General features: G+C 40.2%; 3 protein-coding genes across 9 annotated transcripts in view; all 3 read left to right on the plus strand.

Annotated features, from left to right (window-relative positions):
* The first annotated feature begins 37 nt into the window (after nucleotides 1–37).
* Nucleotides 38–8,250, plus strand: mettl18 (methyltransferase 18, RPL3 N3-histidine). The gene is made up of 2 exons (XM_085183662.1): nucleotides 38–433; nucleotides 2,420–8,250. The coding sequence occupies exons 1-2, from the start codon at nucleotides 329–331 to the stop codon at nucleotides 3,386–3,388; spliced, it is 1,074 nt and encodes a 357-aa protein (XP_085039788.1). The 5' UTR covers nucleotides 38–328; the 3' UTR covers nucleotides 3,389–8,250.
* A 108-nt stretch (nucleotides 8,251–8,358) lies between these two features.
* Nucleotides 8,359–20,009, plus strand: sufu (suppressor of fused homolog (Drosophila)). 4 transcript variants are annotated; one of them, XM_085183651.1, is made up of 12 exons: nucleotides 8,359–9,535; nucleotides 9,882–10,016; nucleotides 10,287–10,423; nucleotides 12,602–12,744; nucleotides 13,666–13,751; nucleotides 14,260–14,332; nucleotides 15,521–15,674; nucleotides 15,781–15,883; nucleotides 16,265–16,399; nucleotides 18,190–18,328; nucleotides 18,412–18,480; nucleotides 18,578–20,009. In XM_085183651.1, the coding sequence occupies exons 1-12, from the start codon at nucleotides 9,387–9,389 to the stop codon at nucleotides 18,665–18,667; spliced, it is 1,413 nt and encodes a 470-aa protein (XP_085039777.1). In that variant the 5' UTR covers nucleotides 8,359–9,386; the 3' UTR covers nucleotides 18,668–20,009. The 4 variants fall into 4 exon arrangements, 3 of the variants coding, with proteins under 3 accessions (XP_085039777.1, XP_085039775.1, XP_085039776.1); XM_085183650.1 differs by having other exon boundaries at nucleotides 9,329–9,535; nucleotides 15,518–15,674; XR_014877766.1 differs by lacking the exons at nucleotides 18,412–18,480; nucleotides 18,578–20,009 and adding an exon at nucleotides 17,956–18,040 and having other exon boundaries at nucleotides 15,518–15,674; nucleotides 18,190–18,300.
* A 628-nt stretch (nucleotides 20,010–20,637) lies between these two features.
* Nucleotides 20,638–22,472, plus strand: part of trim8a (tripartite motif containing 8a) — a 28,151-nt gene continuing 26,316 nt past the window's right edge. For all 4 annotated transcript variants that reach the window (XR_014877763.1, XR_014877764.1, XR_014877765.1 and 1 more), the window contains exons 1-2: nucleotides 20,638–21,291; nucleotides 21,827–22,415. Coding sequence is in view for 1 of the 4 variants with exons in the window: in XM_085183645.1 (XP_085039771.1) it covers nucleotides 21,846–22,415 (570 nt within the window). In the remaining 3 variants the exon portion in view is untranslated. The remainder of the gene's footprint in view (nucleotides 21,292–21,826; nucleotides 22,416–22,472) is intronic.

The following is a 22,472-nucleotide window of genomic DNA, read 5'->3' on the forward strand; positions in this document are numbered from 1 at the left end:
TTCGTGGTAGTCTGAGTCAGGAAGTGATTTCAACAGTTATTTTTTCTTCAGGACTTGACATTTATGTTTCTGAATTTTCTGTATTTTATGTTATAACACGTACACATATGTATAACGATTCGGCTACATGCATAACTGAAATATAACATATAGCATAACTGGTGGTGGTGGTGGTGGGGGTCTCAGACTTTTGGGACATGTAGTTTTTTATCCATAGCAGCCTTGCTAGCTACGCATGCCATGTTGAGCCAGCCTTCGGTAGAACCTGTGTGAAACTGTGATACAAATCTTCTATCCTCAAACTTAGTGAACAGTGGTGTCAGTCAGCATGTCGTTTTGTTTTAACTTCGACCTTCCAGCACAAACAACAGACCCCGGAGACGTGGGTGGAAATGAATTGCAGCACGGAAATAAAGATCATGCTGTCGTATCTGTGAGTAACATTAGCTTACCTATGATGTGCCATAGCTTAAGTTACTCAGAGTACTCTAAGTACCGCCGCGTAACTAGTAATAGCAGAAGTGACGTTCAAGCTAGCAATTGCGGTGCTGTAAAGCAAGTTTAGACTTGGACCCTCTGCGAGAGTGTGGGAATAACATTTATGGCTGCAGGCAGAAAACTTACAAAGCCTCAGAAATGTATCTGTCTGACATAAATGCCTTTATGTAAGTAGTAACAACACCACTGCTTTCCTCTTCGTTTCGTATTCTTTCCCATTATTTGTGATCCTTTGATAAAAATATCAAAGGATCACAAATAAGCCCGGGGCAATATCGAAAGAGCAAAAATAATAAGGTTCTTGAACATTATAGTTTATTTTTTGACTGTGGAAAATCATCTGTAATAAAGCAATTGACTACAAGTACAGCAGACAAAATCTGCCTAGGTTTGCCTACATTTCAATATATTCTGTGATCTGTACATTAGAATGGATTACATCTAAACACGTGAATAAATATTTAAAAGTTGATATGAAAAAATATTGATTAAAAATACATCAAGTTTACTGCTAAAAAGGATAAATAATTCCTAAAGTCTTTAAGTAGAAAAATGAGAAGTGTTTTGTGCAACATTCATGTAATGTAGACTAAATTATTTAGATTTTAAAAAAAACAAACAAACAAGCAAATAGAAGCTTTTTTTCGCCTGCATGGCAGCTCTGTCAAAATTATATTTAGATAAGACTTAACATTAAATCAAAGTGTAGATTAGTCCAAAAACAATTGTGAAGATAAACGTATAGAGGGGCTTCACTGTAATGGTTAGCGCATTCCCTTAACAAACCAAAGATCCAACCAAACATCTGCTTGTTAACATTACAGGATAAAGCATGTTAAAGCGGAAACAATCCAAACTGTTAAAGTACTGTGTGCTTTGTTATTGTTATGTCTGACACCAAACTTCTGAGGTATGCAACAAACTTTACTGGCATTTTAATCTAAACTGTTCGGCTCCACTGAGTTAGACTACATGAGCATTTAAGCATTTACACCTACCAGTCCAGAGAAGCAAACGTCATTTCAGTCACGGTGACTCACATGGCTGATGCATAACATTCTCATGTTTGAGTGATTTATCAGTCAACTGACCTTTTACATCATTATTACAAGAAAACAAATCACAGTGGTAAAAGCATACTATACCTGGTATGTACACGCAGAATTGAGTAAATCTTTGTTACAACATTTGAATAGACTAATTAACTTTAAACCAAACAACAGACTTTTATGTTTTAATAACTGACATTGTTGCGTTTTATAGGTCCCAAAGAAGATTTCGCAACATTTATGTGCAGATGTTAGCCATTCTTACAGTAACATCAAGCCATCCCCCATTTTCAGTGTAACTGTCAAAGCGGTTTTAACATCACCACTAGTTATGACATATTTCCATCTTTTTTCCTGCATGCCCCACTTCATCCATCCATATTTTGCTTGAAGCAGGGTTGTGGAGCAGCTGGAGCCTATCCCAGCTTTCACAGGGAAGGAGGAAGGGTGCGTTGTGGAGAGGCTACCATTCTCTTACAAGGCTAACATAGAAAGAAAAATAACCACGCGTGCTTGTTTTTACACCTACAGCAAAATTTATAATCGCCTATTAACCTAACATAAAACTCCACACAAAGCCATGTGTGTGGAGTTTCAAACCCAGGACTTTCTTGCTGTGAGACAACAGGAAGACAGTTAACCACCACACCACTGTGCCGCCTGTGCTCCACTTCAGAAAACGAAAAACGTTAGAACGCTACATACCAAAATATTTGTTACTCATTAACACTATCTCTAATAAATAAAGCTGTGTTTTTGTGAAAGGATAACGGAAAACTCTTGCTTATGTCACAACATGTGACCATCACCCACATACATTGCTGAGGAGAGTGGTTTTATTATCAACTGTGCATACTGCTTTCTGTTTGCAGGTAGAGGACGGCCCCAAACCAGCACAACCAGTAAAAGAGGCCAGCGAGCACTTTCTGCCATCCGATCCACAGTTCCTCCTTATGGATGGCGTCTTTGAAACGGTTACAGTTGGAACTCTTCCTCCTCTGCACTTCCTCAATGAGACCGTTTTTGAGAAGACTGCCTCAGAGAGAGAGGACAGAGAAAAAATTCTTTCACGCACAGCGGAGCAGAAGTCTGACCTCATCTCTGGTCTGTATGAGGGAGGGCTGAAGGTGTGGGAGTGCACGTATGACCTTCTGGAGTTGATTGAGAAAGATGGAGAGACCTTTGGGGGGAAGGCGGTTTTGGATTTGGGCTGTGGCGCAGGGCTGCTGGGAATACTGGCTCTGAAGAGGGGAGCCAGTCAGGTCCACTTCCAAGATTATAACAGTACAGTCATTGAACAGCTCACAGTGCCAAATGTAATGCTAAACTGCCAAGAGGATGATGAAGTAGACAGTGAAGATGACAAAGAAGGGAGTGGAAAGAAAAAAATGAAGGAGAAAGATGGTTCTAAAAAGAAGGCGAAAGGGCAGAAGGAGATCACAGAAAACAGCCCACCTCCTAAAAAACAAGCCATAGACTTAGCCCAGCACCCATTACTAACCAGGTGTCATTTTTACTCTGGTGACTGGAGCACATTTCTCGCTTTGGTTTTAAAGGCAGATCCACCACCCAAATATGATCTTATATTCACATCAGAGACTATCTACAACACTGCGTACTACCCTGCTCTACACGAGACCCTGCACAAACTGCTGGCACCAGATGGTCTGGTCTACCTCGCCACCAAATCCCACTACTTTGGTGTAGGTGGTGGACTACATCTCTTTGAAACATTTGTGGAGCAGAGGGATGTTTTCTCTGTGGATCGTCTGTGGGATGGAGAAGAAGGACTTCAGAGACATGTAGTAGTACTGCGTTTTAAAAAGTCAAAGGACGCTTGAGTAAGGAATGTCAGGAACTCATTGGTTTTATCTGTAATTGATTTATTGATGAAAAACTGAATGAAAATAAAAAATAGAGCAAGGCTATTGCTTGATTATTGTGTGCAGTCCTGAATCAGCCAGCTGTGTCGTTATGACTCCTGTCTTTATTTTGGTATGTTAAAACTGCCGTGGTTAAACAAGGAAAAGCTGCAATAAAAACACTCTCTTGGCTCATATTTGCTCTTTTGTTACCTACACCTTCTTTCACTTCCTATATCGAAATTTGAATATGTCTGCCAGTAACTGAAGTGCAGTTGAAAGGGGCTGTTACAGGTCTTTAGATGCATGGAGAGGAAAGAAAGGAAATGGGCTCAGTGACCTTTGCGAGTGATTTCCCCAGTGTTCAAACACCAGCATGAAAGCCAGGCTTGTTTCTGAAGTCCAGCACAAAATGTCAATTGCAACTTATCCCACCAGCCCAAGGATGTAGTTTGAAAGTGGATTCTGGAGTCACTGAACATCAATGGTGGGACTCTATGGGGTCTCTGTAGCTCTTATTCTACTGGTTTCCTTTCAGTGAAGTTCACTACATAATCTGGCAACAGTGCAAAATTTAAAAAAAAAACATTTTTGAAAATGTCTACACATATGCCTATGCAGGAAGTATGGGCAAATATCCATCCAAAATCAAGAAAGGGAATTTTGCTGTAATTTTTCCATCTCCGTGTGGAATCCCCTTTTTGTCCAGCTCAAGGAAATCTGTCTACTTTTTTCGAATAGGGCTTTTTTTCTGGGGAAGTATGCCTCAAGTCCAGACCAGTTTCTCGCATTTGAGGTGACTACATAAGAGGATGACGAAGTCAGAGGGTTTTCACAGGGTCACTCGGCAATGAAACTGAATAACACTGCCTCATGTGTTGTTCTGAAAATGTCGTTTTAGCCCGCCGACCCGGTCTCACCCGTGTGACTAAATACAACCTGAACGTGTGTCGTGTTTGACTATGATCGGAAAGCAAACAAAGGTTCTTTTACAATACAGCCCTATCAGACCCCACCTGAATAAATGACTCCAGCTACACAAACATTCTCAAGAATCTATCTCATCCTAAATATACCCGTGAAGTCAGCACTGTAGAGACCCGCTGATAAAATAATATTTAGCAAAGTTTAAGAAAAAAGAAAAACTTTTAGGAAACATAATGTCACCAGCTCTAACATGACTGTGCATTTCAACACCCACAGTGTGTGGACAGAATTTCCAGCAGCTTATTATGTAAATATACTGTAGTGTTAAACCCTATTTCACTCAGAGAAACATAAAATACACCAAACATGGTTTCTGTTTGCATATGCCTGGCCAGCAAACTTCCACTGTGTCCGCTTCGTCATCGTCTCTCATCTTGACAGCTGTTCAGGGCCTGTGGGGGAATTCCTGGCCCCTCCAGTAGACACAGCCTTTCCCCTGCTTACTTTATGGGAACAAGGGGGCAGGGCAAGTCAGATGGTTTTCCTCAGAAACTATTATGTGTTGATTCACTGTGAGGGGGCGTGTTTTACACTCCCACTGCTTCCTTCTTACTGGGAAGTGACTGTCGGGCTTACCGTACAGAGGGAGTGTATGAAAAACAGAGAGGAGGGAGGCTGATGGGTGATGTGAAAGGTGGCAAGATATTTAAGTGCTTCTTTCTGTGAATGTCAGACAGTGTGCTGCATCCATCCCTGGGACCTGGAGGACATTGGGGAGCGAGCAGAATGTGCAGGTGATTTGAGGAGGAATGTATATTTGCCGAGTTTGAAGAAGCCTGCTGCTTTCTTTCTGGTGAGATGGGACTGCGAAAGTGTGTTGTTTTTAAAGCTTGACTATGAAATAATCCTGGGAGGCCTTTATGAGGAGGTTTGTTTATAACATAACCAGGATCAGGAAAGGAAATCAATGAAACCGAGGTAAGTATATTAAAAGAAAACTCTCAGTATGGTCAAATCGAGTGTGTGGTTTTCAAAAAGCTTATACAAAATGACATGTTTTTTTGGGTGTGTGGGGGGGTTGAACATTTTTTAATTAGGTCAAAGAAATGCTAACTTCTTCATTCTTTGAGCAAAAAGCAAATGAAGGCTTTTAAACCTGCCACACTGTGAACATTTTTGATGTAGACTTTGAAGAAACAGTTAATGATCTCATAGGGGATTGGCCTTGTCTAGTGATAGGCCGTAGAACCGGTTGTTTCCCAGTCCAACTGCCGGAAAGATATGAGTTTCCTGAACATACTCAGGTGTGGCCTTCCTTCGAAAGTTCATGGTGCTGTACTGTACCTTAAAAGAACGTGCCATCATAATAGATAAACTGCAGTGATTGAGATAACACAGACAAATTATCTTCACTGTATCTTCACTGTCAACATTGACTCCAGGCCTTGAATGAGGTGTGGGGTGGTGGTGGTGGTGGTGGTGGGGGGGGGGGTTCTTTCTTTTACTCTTGTTAAATAAAAGAGGCGAATCTATCACAGTCAGTTAATATCATACTTACTTTGCAGGGTTCAAAGATACGTCGACTAACTGTATGTCACTAATCACACAGTCCTAAAGAGCTTTTACTGGGAGTGTACTGCTGTAACTGATGAGTCATTTCATGCCTTGACCAGAGCACTATCACCACCATCTGATTCAGTGCTTCCAGTGGACAGACTTGCATTTCAGTAGTTTTGAAGCATTTCCAGGAACACAGATGAAAAAAAAAAAATAGTTGGATTGCTCAAATGATCCTGAAACTCTCCATATGTTCTCTAATCACAGAATCGTTTCTGTTCTTTGGAACTTGTTTCCCACTTTACTTTCATTTTCAACACCTCTTAACCACTGCAAATTAACAGCATTTTTTTTTTCAACGACTTCATACACCACTTTGTTAAGCAAATGTTAAATGTGACTAATCCCTTCAGTTGCCACAGTAATGACCTCTTGCTCAATCTTACTCTGGAAGAAGTACAGCTGACGTTATCATTTCATCATTACCCAGCCTTTCTTCAGAAATTGGGATCGGTAACCTAACCCCAACATGCTTCTCAACATGTGTCACTTAACTGAAGCCCACATTTATTGTGAAGTTTTTAGAGTTTACTAATTTTATTATTCTTATAGTTGGCTTTTTTTTTTTTCATTATTTAATGGGAGATTTAATGAGATGTGAAAAGAGTTAGTATTGAAGTATGAGCTGTGTAAATCAATAAAGCCATTAAAGGATCCAGAGGTGCCCGAAGAACAGATTTTAATGTGTGCTCTACTATGAGAACTGAATTCCATAGATGGTGACATCTTCAGGTGTCATCTATGGGCTCAGTTCTTCTGGCATGGTACTAGTTTGTCAGCCGTACTGCGCAGCACCAGAATGCCGAAGTTACCACTGTGTGAAATCAATAAAATAATGCTTGGTGTTAAGTTTGTATGGAGATTTCTGTGAATGAGGAGTTAATTTTTAATTGCACATATTATTGCTGTGAATAAAGCATACATTTTGAAATGACTAATGTGTTTCTCAGTATTATTATAAAGTGTCATTATGTATTGTTAATAAACCCAATCAAAAGTCAACCATATTTGTGGGGATTTTATTAATTAATAGCAATTTTTTAAAAAGGAAATATTATGGTAAAAAGTACGTCAAAAAGTTCAAGAGCTGCTCTGCCATGTATTTAATGCTGACATAATTTTACCAGCTCTTGCAGCATTTCGGCATTATTAAGCTATAGCCATGTTAAAGTTAAAAATGTTGAACACACACACACATATATATATATGTGTGTATATATATGTGTGTGTGCTGCAAGAGCTGGTAAAAGTATGTCAGTATTAAATATGTGCTTTCTTTTTGACTTAATTAATCAGTAATGTAAGTTTTGCCTTCAGTGCAAAAATCTGACATATAACTTACAAAACACCACGTTTTTGTATAGTCATTCAGGACGGGAATACTCACCTACATATATTGTAGTTATGACACACCAGAACAGGTTTAAAGCAACTCATTTCTTGTATCAGCGTTGGCAACTCAAGTTAAATTAAGCAGTGTAGTGTTACACTTGGTGGGAATGAAAGACGTATGCAATTTCTATAATACTGTTATCACTAAATGACATTATGATGTGGGTCTTTGTAACCAGCACTGAAACAGTAAATATCAAGTGAATCATAGTGCTCACAGGGCTGCCACATCATTACATCTAAGCTACATTCAAAATGAAAGTGTATTAGCTATCTTTTCCTCTTCTTATCGACTCCCCGCATAAACCATGCCCCCTTTTGTTAATGCACCGTCCTTTTTAGTTTTAATTTGTGCCATTTGCAGTGGAGGCGTTCTCTCAAAACAGCTCCCAGATGTGTCTCTGAAAGCCAGTCTGGAAAAAGCCATACACTGTACACAAAGTCTTTTGATAATGTCTGGAAGCGTCACGACAGGACAATACATCATTTCCAACCTCACCTAAGAAATCTCCCATTTTGGTGTGTGTGGGGGTGGGGGTGGGGGGGGGGGGTTGTCCTTCAGGCTATACTCCTTTCTGGAACTTGTGCCACAATGGTTAGAGTAGGACTGAAATCACAGAGAACATACTATACTACATTTGAACCAAATTTCACTTGGATAAACAGCATCACAGGATACAGTTCTTTAGGTTGTTATATAATATATAGCAGTAGTTACAAGTGTGCCACTGCATGTGTAGACTTAAGTGTGTAATAAGGCACAAAACAAGGAAAAAAACAAGGTTGCCACCTCTTAGTGATGAGGAATCTTATATACAGCATTACTATGCTGTAACACTGTGTTTTGCTATTCATGCATTCACTATATTGAAAGAAATGCTTGTGTAGTAAACTTAGGGTCTCTTTAAGAAACGTAATAGCTCTTTGGATTCATACTTTTTTCTAAAACAAATAATACTTCCCTTCCTTCTTGTTATCATTCATTTAGAATCCAGGAAAGCTTCTGCAATGAGAAAAATCTTGAATAATCTTTAATTACTATTCACTGTTTGCATTTTTATTCAAAACATGGAACACACAGTGTAGTGTCTTAGTGACTGCTCAGTCATGGTCACATCTTGACTTGTTGACCTTTTCAAAGGAATAACGTTTCAGGCTAGTTTTGATTGAACTCTCTGGCTCTAACTGATAAAGTAAATACTTTGTCTAAACAGTGGGTGGATGGTTATTGCATGGGAGTAAAGCGAGTAAGTACTTTAAACAAGTAAGTTGATTTTAAAGGCATGTCAGTATTTCTATTATATGATATGTTTTACCTTACACAAAGCTAATTACTTTTGGAGACTATCATTTTAAAGGACATACAGATTAAACAGTAAAAAAACAAAAAAGAAAAAAAACGTTTGAATTATTTCCATTTAACACATGTAACTGCAAGTGAAAAAAATTCAAAAATTTAATGCAAGACTTTTTACAAGGAAATAATTTACAAGTAACAGACAAGTACATACTCTATTTGAAAGATTTTTTTTTGCTGGTTATATTCTGTACATACACGTCACACGGGAGTTAAAAGATTTTTTCTCAGCAATGTTTTTGAAAGAGTTTCTACTTTTTTGTTGGCTGTTTTTTTGTCTTTTTAACATCCTAGTCATAATTTGCCTACTTAAAAACGTTAACACCCCAACCCTGAAAGTGCATGTCCCCTTAACTATTTGATAAGCATCATTTCAGCCAATTACATTTATCCACAAATTCACACAACCGTTATCTTTATTTTCATTGGCTACAATTTGCTGCCAGTCACTGACGCAATGGCCTTTCGCCAACCAATGGTAAGGTAGTTTCTTTGTAAAGGATGAGCAACAGGCGACTACCGAGTGGGGCAACAGAAAAGAGTTTATCGTTTGTTATTACACAGCAGTACTTGTCTGAAGCTTTTATGGTTTAGTTTAGCCTAATTCTGAACAAGCGGTAGTTGCCAACGGTAACGGTATATACGTTTTTCTATAGAGTAACCCGGTTTATTCGAGGTCGTGGCATGGATGAGGTACGGCCTACCAGTGGTGCACAAGCCCACGGGCTGGTGCCGCTGTTTCCTCCTGGGCTGCAGGCTATCTATGGGGAATGTCGGCGACTTTATCCCGAGCAGGCAAACCCGCTTCAAGTAACAGCTATTGTAAAATATTGGTAAGTAACCCATGTTGCTGTTGCTTGTCTGACATGCGTGCGGGCATTATATTTGTACAATATATTTATCTAATAATGGCTAAATATTAGCCTAGAACTAGCTTAGCTTTCAAGCTAACATTGTAGCTAACCCAACACCCAGAAGCCATACTGTAGTTACTGTTATTCGGAAAGTTTGAGAATGTCTCTTCTAAGCCATACTGGCTTAAATCCAGCTTTTGAAATGTCTCTCACTACGTTTATACGTATAAATGACTTCCATTGTAACCCAGATGTCTTTACATTGGGGTGTCTACTCACAACAATAACAAAACTGTACATGGTTCTCATTCTTTGCTTCTCATAGGCTCGGTGGACCAGATCCGCTAGACTACATCAGTATGTATAGAAACGTAGGCTGTCCAGCTCAGGACGTCCAGGAGCATTGGCACTATGTGAGCTTTGGACTCAGTGACCTGTATGGGGATAACCGTGTTCATGAGTAAGTACTGTGTCAGTAACACAAATCTTGGTTTTTAAACGCCCCTCTGTGTAACCGTTTGTTGAATGTGGGAAGTCATTTTGACCCATACAATATTTTAGTTATCAGCCCTTTACTAAATGTCCCCTCCTGACCAACTGTGAACTCTGAATATTTTGTTCATCTCAATAAGTATTTGGCTTTTCACAGCCCTCATGTATATACAAATAACACAAAAGTATAAGTGCTGACATTTTGTCAGTCCATTTTCTCATAAAGTTTGTTTGTCAGATTTACAGGGCCAGATGGACCAAGTGGGTTTGGCTTTGAGCTCACTTTTAGACTCAAAAGAGAGGTGGGGGAGACCGCACCTCCAACATGGCCAGCTGAGCTAATGCAAGGTTTGGCTCGCTATGTCTTCCAGTCAGGTAAGGGCACAAAACATTTTTGCAATTTATAAAAATGTTTGCATGGATAACGGTCATATTAAAAGACAATCAAACAAAAGAATTGGAAGAGGTCAAAAACTTTATTGTGGGTAGTTTTGCAGCAAAAATATTTGTAGTAGTGCAGTAGTACAGGGCTGATACAAGAGACAACCATTCATTTCATGCTAACATTCATGCTTAGGGCAACACCATGCTGGCATCTTAAACAACAGAAACAAACTGTATTACGTTGTGATAATTCATCAAATTGAATGCCTTTCAGACTAAAAAGAAATTTATTTTCATAAATAAATTTTGTTTTATTTTTGTTGATTTAAACATTGTATGGAAAATAACTCAATACTCAGCAAAAGACTGGTTAAGTGGTTAAAAAAATAAATAGATCGTTGTACTGTGATGTCATAATTTTATGTTGACGTGGGTGCTGTCTTTTGGGATGTCTTCTCAATTCATAGAGCACCAGGTGTCACTCAAAGAGAATGGGAATAACGTTACTGTTATACTATTCCTTTCACTATTACCATATCTTAAACCAGTGTAGCGTCTGTGGGAGATTTTTAGACTGATGTGTTTCGCCTCTTTCAGACATGCATACCCTTCCATTAATCTGATAGCGTCATGTTGGCTTCATATATGAATGTGCACCCTGGTCAGTTCGCCATGAAGATTGAAACTGCAGGCTTACTGCAGATCAAGTTAAGTTTATGTATTGTAAACATGACACAGTCTAAATTGTGAGGTGCATTAACACGCACAAGGTTATGACTGTGCATGTCGCTGCAGTTAATACCTTTTAGAACTTTCTGCAAAGATCAAAACATAAATTTTTGTTGCATTTTTGCTACATCCTATCTAGATGATACATTTCTGGTCAGATCAATGTGCAAGAGTTTGAAATAGCCGCTGTAGCCTTGTACAGTGGACAAAGAGCAAAGATGGCTGGAACTGAAACACCAACCTTTCACTTGCCACTGCACTGTGGGGCTGATATCATGGTTCTCTTATTACTGATCTGAATAAACAGTGTGAAGACAGCCACTGAAACAGAAAGGTAAAGTTATTCCCGAAAGAGGGGATAGCTTGTTAAAAGAAATGCATATCATGCCTCTAGCAGTGTTCCAGAGATTTGAAGAATCTACGCAATGGTGCACTGATACTGGTCGGTGGCACATGGTGGCCTAAAATCTGACCAAGACACTTTGCTGTTTTGTTTTGTGTTTTTTCCATTTTGCAGCCATCTGTAAATTCTTGGTCATTCACTTAAAAAATTGTAACACAGTGTACTTATTTGTCACAGTTTGTTTGCGGTCTAGCAAATGATTTAACTGCAAAGTTTCAATGTGATAACTCTCTATTGGCCAAGCAAAAACATGGTGGTGTGCCAAAGAATGTGTTCTTTGTAAAGGTAGCTTGAAATCCCAGTGATGCATGTAAACAAGCTTAACTAGAGGAGTCTGCTGTGGGCATCATTTATGTGTGTTGTAGCTCTGGGTATTGAAAGGACATCTAATTTCCCTTTTGTTATCTTTTGCTGTTTTTAGTAGGATTGTTTTCACAAGTTACAAACAAGACAGTTGTGGTAGTGTGAATATATGTACTCTGCATGGGTGTATACACTGTTGCTAAGCTCCTTTGAATCCAAAACTTGTGTAAATAATGTAATTCGATAGACAAGAAGGGAGCATGCAGAAAGAGAAGACTTTTTACTCCAGACTCACCTCTACTCAGTCCTTCTCTGCTTTCCAGCTGGGGTCAATTTGTGTGTGGGTGGGCTAGGCCCCTAAGCTAAACGAATGCTGATTCCTGGCCATCTACCCCCCTCTCGTTTCTCCTGAAGCAAGTCTGGCGTGGGCGCATGTTACCTCGCAAACAGTCAGATTAGCTTCGACGGAAAAGTAGTTTTTATGGTTTTCTTTCCATATTTGGGTCTCATTTTGACTGTTTTTCCTCTTACTCACGCTACCTCTTTTTCTGATCTGCCTCCCCTCTTCTCATGTTGCTGGACCATTCCGTCAACGTTTATGTACAGTCAGATGATGAAATGTAGGAAAGTAAGATTGTTTGAGCAGCCATGACAGGGTGTCTGCTAGACAAATTATAATCCCATGATTTGTTATTATTTTAAAAAAATAATGTATTTTCTCTCCACTCATGCAGAAAACACATTTTGTAGTGGTGACCATGTATCGTGGCACAGTCCACTAGACAACAGTGAATCTCGTATCCAGCATATGTTGCTTACAGAAGACCCACAGATGCAACCGGTTCAGACGCCATTTGGCACAGTGAGTTTTCTCCAGGTGAGTTTTTAATGTCACTTGTCACTAGTGTAATCCACTTGACAGTAGGCTCAAAACGATTCTGTGTTGAGCTAATTAATGTAAGATTTGCGGTATTGCGTTTGTGTCTCTTTGAGTAGGTTTTTGCCTATGCTGGGTTATGCAACCTATGTCAAAATTGTGTTGTGAAGTCCTTCAAAAGTCCAACAGCAGAGGATAGTGGTGGCTGTAGCTCAGGGGGTAGAGCAGGTCATTTACTAATCGGAAGGTTGGTGGTTCGACTGACTGTTCCAGTCTGCATGCCAAATATCCTTGGGCAAGATACTAACCTCAAGTTGCTCTCAGATGCATCGGATGGAAAATGAATGTCTGTGAATGTTAGCTAGAAAGCACTTTCATGTGCTTGTGTGAATGGGTGAATGAGGAAAGTTGTATAAAGGGCTTTTAGTGCTCAGGCAGAGTAGAAATGGGCTATATAAGAACCAGTCCATTTACATTTTACATAGCTTAATGTCGATGATGCTGTTCATGGCTCACATAGTTGTTGGCTTAAAAGTGGCAGCAGAGTTCAGTGTGAACAGGAGAAGCGCAGAAATCAACAATTTAAAAAAAAAAAGCCACAGACAGGTGGCTACAATGGATGCTTTTTATTCTTTTGTTTTTTTAGCTGATATAACTGCGTTTTATGGCTGAAGGACCAACAACGAAGAGTAGCTTGCAGACCTGTTGTTTGCGACACTGCCCCCTTGTGATGGTAAACGGCTGCAACAGTTGACTGTAGGCAAATGAGGAGAGGAACGCAATATCAAAAATCCATCTTGAGATGTCAGATATTATTTAGGCATTTATTCAATATTATGTAATGTTACCCAATATTAATAAAATAGGTATGGGGTGTTTTACAACAGTTGGTGTAAAAACCATAAAATTTGTGTCTTGTAGATTGTGGGAGTATGTACAGAGGAGCTGCAGGCGGCCCAACAGTGGAATGGACAGGGTATCCTGGAGCTGATGCGTGGAGTCAGAGTGTGAGTAGAACTGTGTAGCAGGTGATCTGGTCAAAGCTAGTTTTACATTTTATTCTGTTGCTTAGCTTGGATTTACACGTAGGTGTTGATTAGTCAAACCTGCGTGTCATTTTTGTGTAGAACTCTCATGAAAGTCATCATTTGAAGTGGAAAGCATAACTTGACTTAAGCAAGTTATGCTTTCCACTTCAAATTTTTTCCCTTTTTAGTGCACTCCATATCTGGCAGATAAAATCTAAATGATTTACCTGCTCAGTCACAGTATTTTTCCTCTTGTTTTTCTGTCTTTCCTTTTTTTTTTTTTTTTTACAGTTACCTGTAAATGGTCAATCATTGAAGTTGCAGGAACTGAGTTGAATAGAAACACCATTATGTGAATGCTGTTCAGTTTGAGTACATTGTGAGCAGCAAGTGAGGAGCATAGTTACTAGTTAATTTATTAACTTGGTGTGTTTAACTTGAAGTTAATGCTGACCTGAACTAATGGTGATGCTTTTCCTGTGCACAGAGCCGGTGGCCCCTGGCTAATCACTGACATGAGGAGAGGAGAGACCATTTTTGAAATTGATCCACAGCTACAAGTAAGTTTTACTCAATTCTGCACCATGTTGCTTTTATACAGTATGCCATAAAGAGGCAGTTTTATGGTCTTTAATGATTTATTTATTTTGTGTTCTGTTTTTGGAAACATTTGTCATCGAAACTTAAGCATGATCAAAATCTACTGTTTTATTTTTTTTTTTTAACTCTTCTGTAAAGAGTTAAGCTTAATGTGCCTCAAACGAAACCTATTGCCACTATATAGAAGATTAGAACAAGTAGCACTGTCTTGTGTCTGTGTCTGTGGCTCTAGAGCAGGGATGTCTAACTCACTTTTGGGTAGACTCTGGCCCCCCAGGCCTTATGTTTGACATGCCTTATCTACAGAAAGCATACAATAGGGTGTCAGCAGAGAAACTGTGGTACTGTGTCAGGTCGTCAGCAGAGGAGAAGAAGTATTTGAGGGTAGTGCAGGACATTTATGAAGACAATGAGACAGGGGTGAGGTGTGCAGTGTGCAGTAGGAGTGATAGATGGGTTCAAGAGACCCACTCTGTTGGTGGAGAGGTAGTGGCCCTAACAAAAAGACAAGAGGCTGAGCTGGAGGTAGGAGGCCTGAAGATGCAAAGATTTTCTTTGAGTGTGATCAGAAATGAGCATATCCTATGAGCATTGGATTAGAAATGAGCATATCAGAACAGCTTCAAGACAAAGTTCGTGAGGCAACGAGATGGTTTGGACATGTGCAGAGGAGGGATAGTGGATGTATTGAACAAAGGATTTTAAATATAGAGCTGGCAGGCAGTAGGAAAATGGGAAGACCACAGAGAAGGTTAATGGATGTAGTGAAGGAGGACATGCAGAGGGTTGGTGTGACAAAGGAAGATGCTAGTGATAGGGTGAGATGTTGGTAGATGGTCGTTGTGGCGACCCCTAAAGGGAGTAGCCAAAATAAGTAGTAGTGGTTGAAAAGAAACCATTTGAAGAGCTAATTGGTCCTGGTCAATGATTTGTTGATATTGGAAGCAAAATCTTCTACAAAGCACTTTAAAGGGAACCTTTTCTTCATTAATATTATTGTTTTTGGTTTGTTTTGCTGTCACAAGTTTTATCACCTCTTTTTTGCCTGTAGATATTTATGCATCGTTTTCATTTCTGAAGAAGTTGACGTTGTGTTTTACGTGAGCTTGTGTTGACAATTTGTGTATATTTCTTGCCTATCTAAGCAGGAGAGAGTGGACCAGGGTATTGAGACAGAAGGCTCGAACCTGAGTGGGGTCAGCGCCAAGTGTGTGTGGGACGATCTGAGTCGGCCGCCAGAGGATGAGGAGGACAGCCGATCAATCTGCATTGGATCACAGCCACGCAGGCTCTCAGACAAAGGTATGCCAGCTTCCAAAGAAGCGCATATGATAGATACTCAAGCTGAGCAGAAATGCCTAACCTAATGAAATAATACTTGTTTCTGTCTTTGTTTGTGGGCTGACAGACACAGAGCAGATCAGGGAGACTCTGAGAAAAGGACTGGAGTTTAACAGCAAAGCAGCCCTACCACCTATCAACAGCCAGAAACAGAGCCACGAGAGACCGCAGTGAGTGTTCCTCCTACACTCCAGCACTCACAATCTTAACATGGGTTCAGCTCAGCACAAGGGTTGCACCAGGATAACTCCCTCCCTCTTGTGCTGTGACTCAAATCCCCAGTGACATCTGAACTATCATCATCGTTCTTTCTTAGCTACCAGCATATTATGTTGCTGTGTTGCTATTCTGTTGCTGCTTTTCTGTGGAAGTTTGGGTCTTCTGCTGTATCAGGTAACTGCTTCATGAAAGGAGTTGCGAAATCTGTTTGTGTGCGTGAGCCAAAAAGCTGCCTTTTCCTTCTTAGTTGTTTTCTAACAGACTCATCAGTGAACATACCATTTTCTACTTCCTCACTAAGATTATTTTCTTCTTCTTTCTGTGTTTATCAGGAGTCGAAAGGACAGTTTGGAGAGTGAGAGCTCAGCAGCTATTGTTCCTCATGAGTTGGTCCGAACACGGCAGTTGGAGAGTGTCCATTTGAAATTCAACCAAGAGTCAGGCACACTGTTACCCCTCTGCTTGCGGTAAAGCACCATTCTTCTTCTCCTACAACCGCTGGGCAAATGAACCCTTTCTGAATGTATGTGAGACCGAAAGGATACCCCAGATATTTATTTTGAACAGGTGTGGCCGAATATAATGGCATGTAGGACCACTAGTTCCTCAGGGGTGAATGAGGAGGTTTTCTGAAAGGCACCCTCAAATATCAGTTGAACTTCCTCCCACATGTACTTTGATATCACTTCAAAGTCTGAAGAAAATAACAAGTTAGCTGCTTTTTAGTGGGCCTAGTGTTATCATAAGTGAGCAGAATGTGAAACGGCTTAAAGTCGATATTAATGTTACCTGTAACATCAAAGAAGTGACATTCAGGAATCTAGTATTTGTTAACAGTGGACTGTTGGACGTAGACTCTGATCCTCTAGATTTGTCTAACATGTTTTGGTGTTTTTACATCTATTTCCTAGCTTTTTTTAAACAGAGAAGTCAACAAAGGTTATTAGTGTACATTGACAGAGCAACTGAATCAGTGCTGTCAACACAGCATGTGGAGCATGTCTGGCTCTCCTTCCTGCTCTCCTTCCTGCTCTCCTTCCTGCTCGCCTTCACAGCGAGAAGTGTATCAAACAGCAGGAAGAGGATTTAGGAGAAAGATAGTACATTAATATGGATTGGCAGATATAAATTTGATGTTAAAGTTACCTCCATATGTTCATGACAGTCACATGGTCTATAAATCCTTACCATTTCAGCCATCTTACATTGAAGAGGAAAAAATGTTAATCTTAAAATGAGAAAGAGAAGAGAGCCTGCACTTGGTGAAAGGAGTCCGTTATTGACAAAAAGAATGCAGCTATTGCCTCTAACGTGAGTTTTGGAATTCACAGTCCAGTAATATCTGGATTTGGTTTACTTTTTACTGGGGGTATAGGTGACATTTATAGGAATGTGTATAACCAAAGAAAATGCCATTTAAGCGGACTATCCAGTCGAAAGTCTCCTTTGTACCATTTCCCTCTAATGCTGAAGTGACAAATGGCAAACTTGCAATAGCAAACAATAAGATCTCTGATATACTCTGTAACTTGTGGAATTTACAATCCGTCTGGATTTTTTTTTTGGGGGGGGGGGGGGGGGGGGGGGCATAGGTCACATTTATAGGAATGTGTGTAACCATGTGCTTTATTTTTAAACTAATTTTTAGGAGAGAACAAGCTTAGAGTTACTGTACAGAGAGAGCTCTGTGTAAAAGGAGGAGAAATGTGTTGAGAACACAGTGTTATGTCCCAGTTATGTGATACCGCAATGAAGGGCGATTATGTCATATTTCCTACAAACTGTCCTCTCTGATATTAATGAAACAAATCTTTTGGATCTTTTTTCTATTCCTCCCATTGAAGACTGCAGAACATAGTGTTTCTCTTCATTTAAATTCATTTAAATAATTAACTGACTTTAAATGTTTATGGTTATTTCTCTGAATTAGAAAGCGCTCAGCTCCTCAGCATCGACTAACAGATTTAGTTTAATTCTCGTGGTTATTTCAAGCGTTTTGACCTTGATTTATTATCTTCAACAGGTCAGTTCTTTAAGGCTTCCTCTGATGCAAAATGGCAAACTGCCTTTCCTCAGTCATCACAAAAAAATTGTTCAGAAGATAAAAGGTTAAAGCTTATAAATTTTAAACGCTTACTAGCAATTTCTTTATGACATTAGAAATCTTGTTTTATGGCAAACATAAATGAAAACAAACACAACTTATGAGTGTAATCATGTGGTTAGTTCATAATGGGTTGTGTTTGATCTTTTACAGGGGGCGGTTGCTCCACGGGAGACACTTCACATATAAAAGTATCAACGGAGACACGGCCATCACTTTTGTGTCTACAGGAGTTGAAGGTGCTTTTGCTACTGAAGAGCATCCCTATGCAGCCCATGGCCCCTGGCTTCAGGTACCCACACGGAAACTCTGACCTCTGGCTGTTGCGTTCCTGTTTAATGAGTTCATTTTCTAAATTCTGTTCTCCTTTCATAGATTTTGTTGACTGAAGAGTTTGTGGAGCAGATGCTCGGGGATTTACAGGAACTCAACACTCATGATGAGGCAAGCAAAAACCCCTTGCAGTTTACCTTTTACTTTCAGTTTTAGGCACTGTGACTACATGTCTGGTATACCTTGCATGTGTTTTCTCTTTCTGCAGACAAAGTTGCCAAAGGAGTACAGCTGGCCAGAAAAGAAGCTAAAAATCTCTGTTCTACCAGACTCTGTGTTTGATAATCCACTCCAGTGAGACTGACACAGAGACACTTGCTCTTTTGAAAATGCCAAGAAAAAGACATGTAAACATTTCCAGAGTGGACCATCAGAAACAGCAGATCTCCCTGGACTCTGAGAGGCTGTCAGAGCTTATAGATACGTTGTTCCCACTGTGGCTGGCCTCAACTGTTTCACTCCAAAAGATAATCTGAGGGATGTACTAAACATTTCTGACTGTTACCGCATTCTCAGACTAGCACCATTGTTTACAAAATCTGTATGAGGCTTTTGAGACTATCAAACCAGCCAGTCCAGATTGTTGACCTGTTAGAACAATCCTGTTGGGCAAACTGGATGCTGTCAGTGCTCCAGGTAGTTCAAAATATACATCACTAATGTAGTTGAGCATACATCCTGTGATCTCCTGACATGCTGTCTAAAGCAATAACTGAGCAGCAGTTCTCAAAAACACTTCTATTTATTCCGGTGGCCTTCGAAAGGGAAGAAGAATAACCAGTTTAAACATTTTTTATCAGTGTTGTTTTTAAACTGAGCTGATATGTATAGTATTTACAAATGCTGGACATTTTTCTCTGATATGTTTGTGGTCACGCCAAAGTTTTAACCATTTCTGTCTCAAATGTTTCATGTTTCGGGAACACTAGTCTGACAGTTAATCATTATCTCATAGCCTGTTATTAACTGTCTCTTTTTAAGTACCTGGCAAATGCTGCAGGTATAACCACCTCGATCACTCCTCTGTGCCAAGATTATAACTCCAGTAATGAGTTAGGTTTGTTGAATGTGCCTCCTCCCCCTGTTTTCTCACACAACACCCATGTGTAGTGTCACTGTTGTAGATGTTAATAGACTGTAATCTGTGATCATGGCCTCCTCAAGTGCAGTTTCCAGTGCCTACATATATGTAACATATGATTTGGATCAGTGGACCTGTTTAAAAATGAGTAAACCTCCACAGTGCCTTTCCCTCCAGCCGAAGGGGGAAAAAAATCCCAACATATTTTCCGTTGATTGTCAATGCAGCCTGAAGCTTCTGGATTGTTTGGACACATCATTTTGAATCGAGGCCGCTGCATTCACTCCCTTTTTCTGATACTGTTATTTCACTCCATATTCATGCCAAAAAAAGAAGACTACTTTTACTACAGCATTTTCCTACAGAAATGTACTCCATAAAACGTGATGTTACCGTTTTCTTTTTTATTCAGAATGACAAATAAAATTTAGATTTTTTTTGTACTGAATTTTTTAAGCACTATCTTATTGACTGAACTGGCTGATTGTAATCCCAAGTGCATTAAAGTGTGTATGTATGTATGTATTTACACAAATAAAGCTGGAACACTAATTCAGAAGTACTGTGGAACATTATTTTTGAATTTTTTTATTTTATTTTTTTCTATTTTATTGTGATTTCCTGTAACGTGCAAAACAACATTATTACACTTTTTCTGGAAGGTATTAAGTAAATGTATTAAAATTTATTATTTATGGCTATGTCTAGGTTTCGATTTTCAAACTTTCAGACTCACAGAAGAGTAAAAAGCTCTGGTGGTCTACTTCAGTTGTGTCAAATGTGGATTGTAGACCAGAATCAACTCCAAAGAGTCCAGTCTGTCCAATTAGGTGGGTTTGAAACTGATATCTTCACTTTGTCATTAAAATCTCATTCCTGGTTTGGAAGTGCCCGCATTAAAATGCATAGAAAGTATTAAAATCTTAATGCTTATAAGATCTTGTTTTTTCTCATTAGGCAACATGAGACCCGGGAGCTCAGCTGATTATATCACAAGTAGTCGGGCTGGGATTCTTACTTCCAAATAAGCTTTACAGTCTGATGTTATTAAAATATAGTTTTAAATAGATTGTTAATATTTGTGCAAACTCATCTTAAGAAGTCTAATCTTATTAGTCAACCTAGGGCTGCCTCTGGCCCCCACGCTCACTTCATATTACACTTTTACAGGATGTCTGCGTCGCTGCATAGTTTTAACACTCATCACTGTACATTTCACAACACTATGTCAGAAAAAAAAGACTAAAATTTATTTATTTTTTTACCTAAAAAGAGTGACTAATTTGAAATCTACTCCACATTACCTTCCCATATTTTCCACTCTTTTCCTCCCCACATGCACCAACCCTGTCACGGGCCCCTGGGGGTGGGGGTGTCGGGCTCTGCTTTGTCCCAGCCAGGGACTCTTCTTCTGCTTCAAAGCATGAAGAGCCACACAAACGCCTCCTGGTCTTTTACAGTCTGTCCGGTAGAGTTTGCTGTGGCCGTTCATTCGCCTTCCTCCTACCGGCTCCTCCCCGCCTGTGTATCAACTCCGTGACGGGTCACGTTATTGGAGGTCGGCAGTCGGTCGGTGTGGAAGCACTGCACTCTCTTCCGACGAGTGACTATCCTGCCTGTACTTACCATAATATATTACTCAGAAGAGTTGACGGGAAAGCGAAACCAGACGAGAAAACCAGCGGGGGACTCTTATAAAATCCCGGCTTTGAGCGCTGCGACCGACAGAAGGCTGTAATCTGAAGCAAGAGGAGCGAGGATCTCACCGCGGACTGGATGACAAGCTCCACGGTATTATAGGTGCACCGGAGTCTGCCGACGACATGGAAGAGAAATAGTTGGTAACGTTACGCTTTTTCTTTTAAGAATACATCTGTTATGTTTCTGTGGGTTGCTGTAAGAAAAGCCGAGGAGTGCCTTCGCGTAATAAAATGTCAGTGTAACAGTTTATTTGACAAGAGTCACATTTGTTGTTCAGTGTCAAGTTCCCACTCGCTCTCAAAACGCCACAGCTTGTGTCGTCCTGTTCCCCAGCGAAGCCAAACATTACACTGAAATATGAAGAAATGTAATTCATATATATATTTATATATATTTGGTGTTGGGTTTCAGTGTAATGGCACTCTTTTGCTCTGAAGAGCAGGTTGCTACTACTTACTTTAAGCTTCATTTGTTAATTGCTGTGCCACTGTAATGCACTCCTAATAAGCCTGTAACTCAGTGCCCTGTGTGTTGGTTTGGCCTGTTTCCAATCTGTGCCATTTTAGTTGAATATAAGTGCAGTAAAAATTTAACTGTAATAGGCTCATTTTTTAAAAGCAGTGGTTCATTTAAACCAGTTCTTAAGCCTTTCCTTTGTTTTGTTTTTTTCATCAGTTTGGATTCAGCCGAGGTCATGGATGCAAGCTGGAAAAACTGCTTCGAAGAGGAACTTCTGTGTCCCATTTGCCTGAATGTTTTCGACGAGCCCATCCAGCTGCCGTGCAAGCACAACTTCTGCAAGGGTTGCATCTCTGAGGCTTGGGCCAAAGACACCACTGCGGTCCGCTGTCCAGAGTGCAACCATGACTACGACCAGAAGCCCACACTGGAGAAGAACTTCAAGCTCGCCAACATAGTGAAGCGCTTCAATGCTTTGAACACTGAGAAAGCCCCCCCTGTGCTGCACTGTGTCCTCTGCAGACGAGGCCCCCCGCTGCCCGTGCGGAAAGTCTGTCTGCGTTGTAAGGAGCCCTGCTGCCAAACTCATATCCAGACGCACCTACAGCAGCCGTGTGCGGCGCCGGGACACCTGTTAGTCGATGCTGAGGAGCTGAGCGCTTGGACCTGTCCCAGTCACGAGGAGTACAGGCTGCTCCACTGTGAGGAAGAGCAGGTGGCTCTGTGTCCGTTCTGCTGCATCTCTCACTGCACTAACCAAAGACACACAGTCTGCGATGTTGATACGCAACGCATACAAATGCAGGTACAAATGCGCACACACACATACACACACACACACTCCTACAGGGCAATGAAAAGA

This window comes from Neolamprologus multifasciatus, chromosome 13, assembly GCF_963576455.1.
Source record: "Neolamprologus multifasciatus chromosome 13, fNeoMul1.2, whole genome shotgun sequence".
Taxonomy (NCBI): Eukaryota; Metazoa; Chordata; class Actinopteri; order Cichliformes; family Cichlidae; genus Neolamprologus; species Neolamprologus multifasciatus.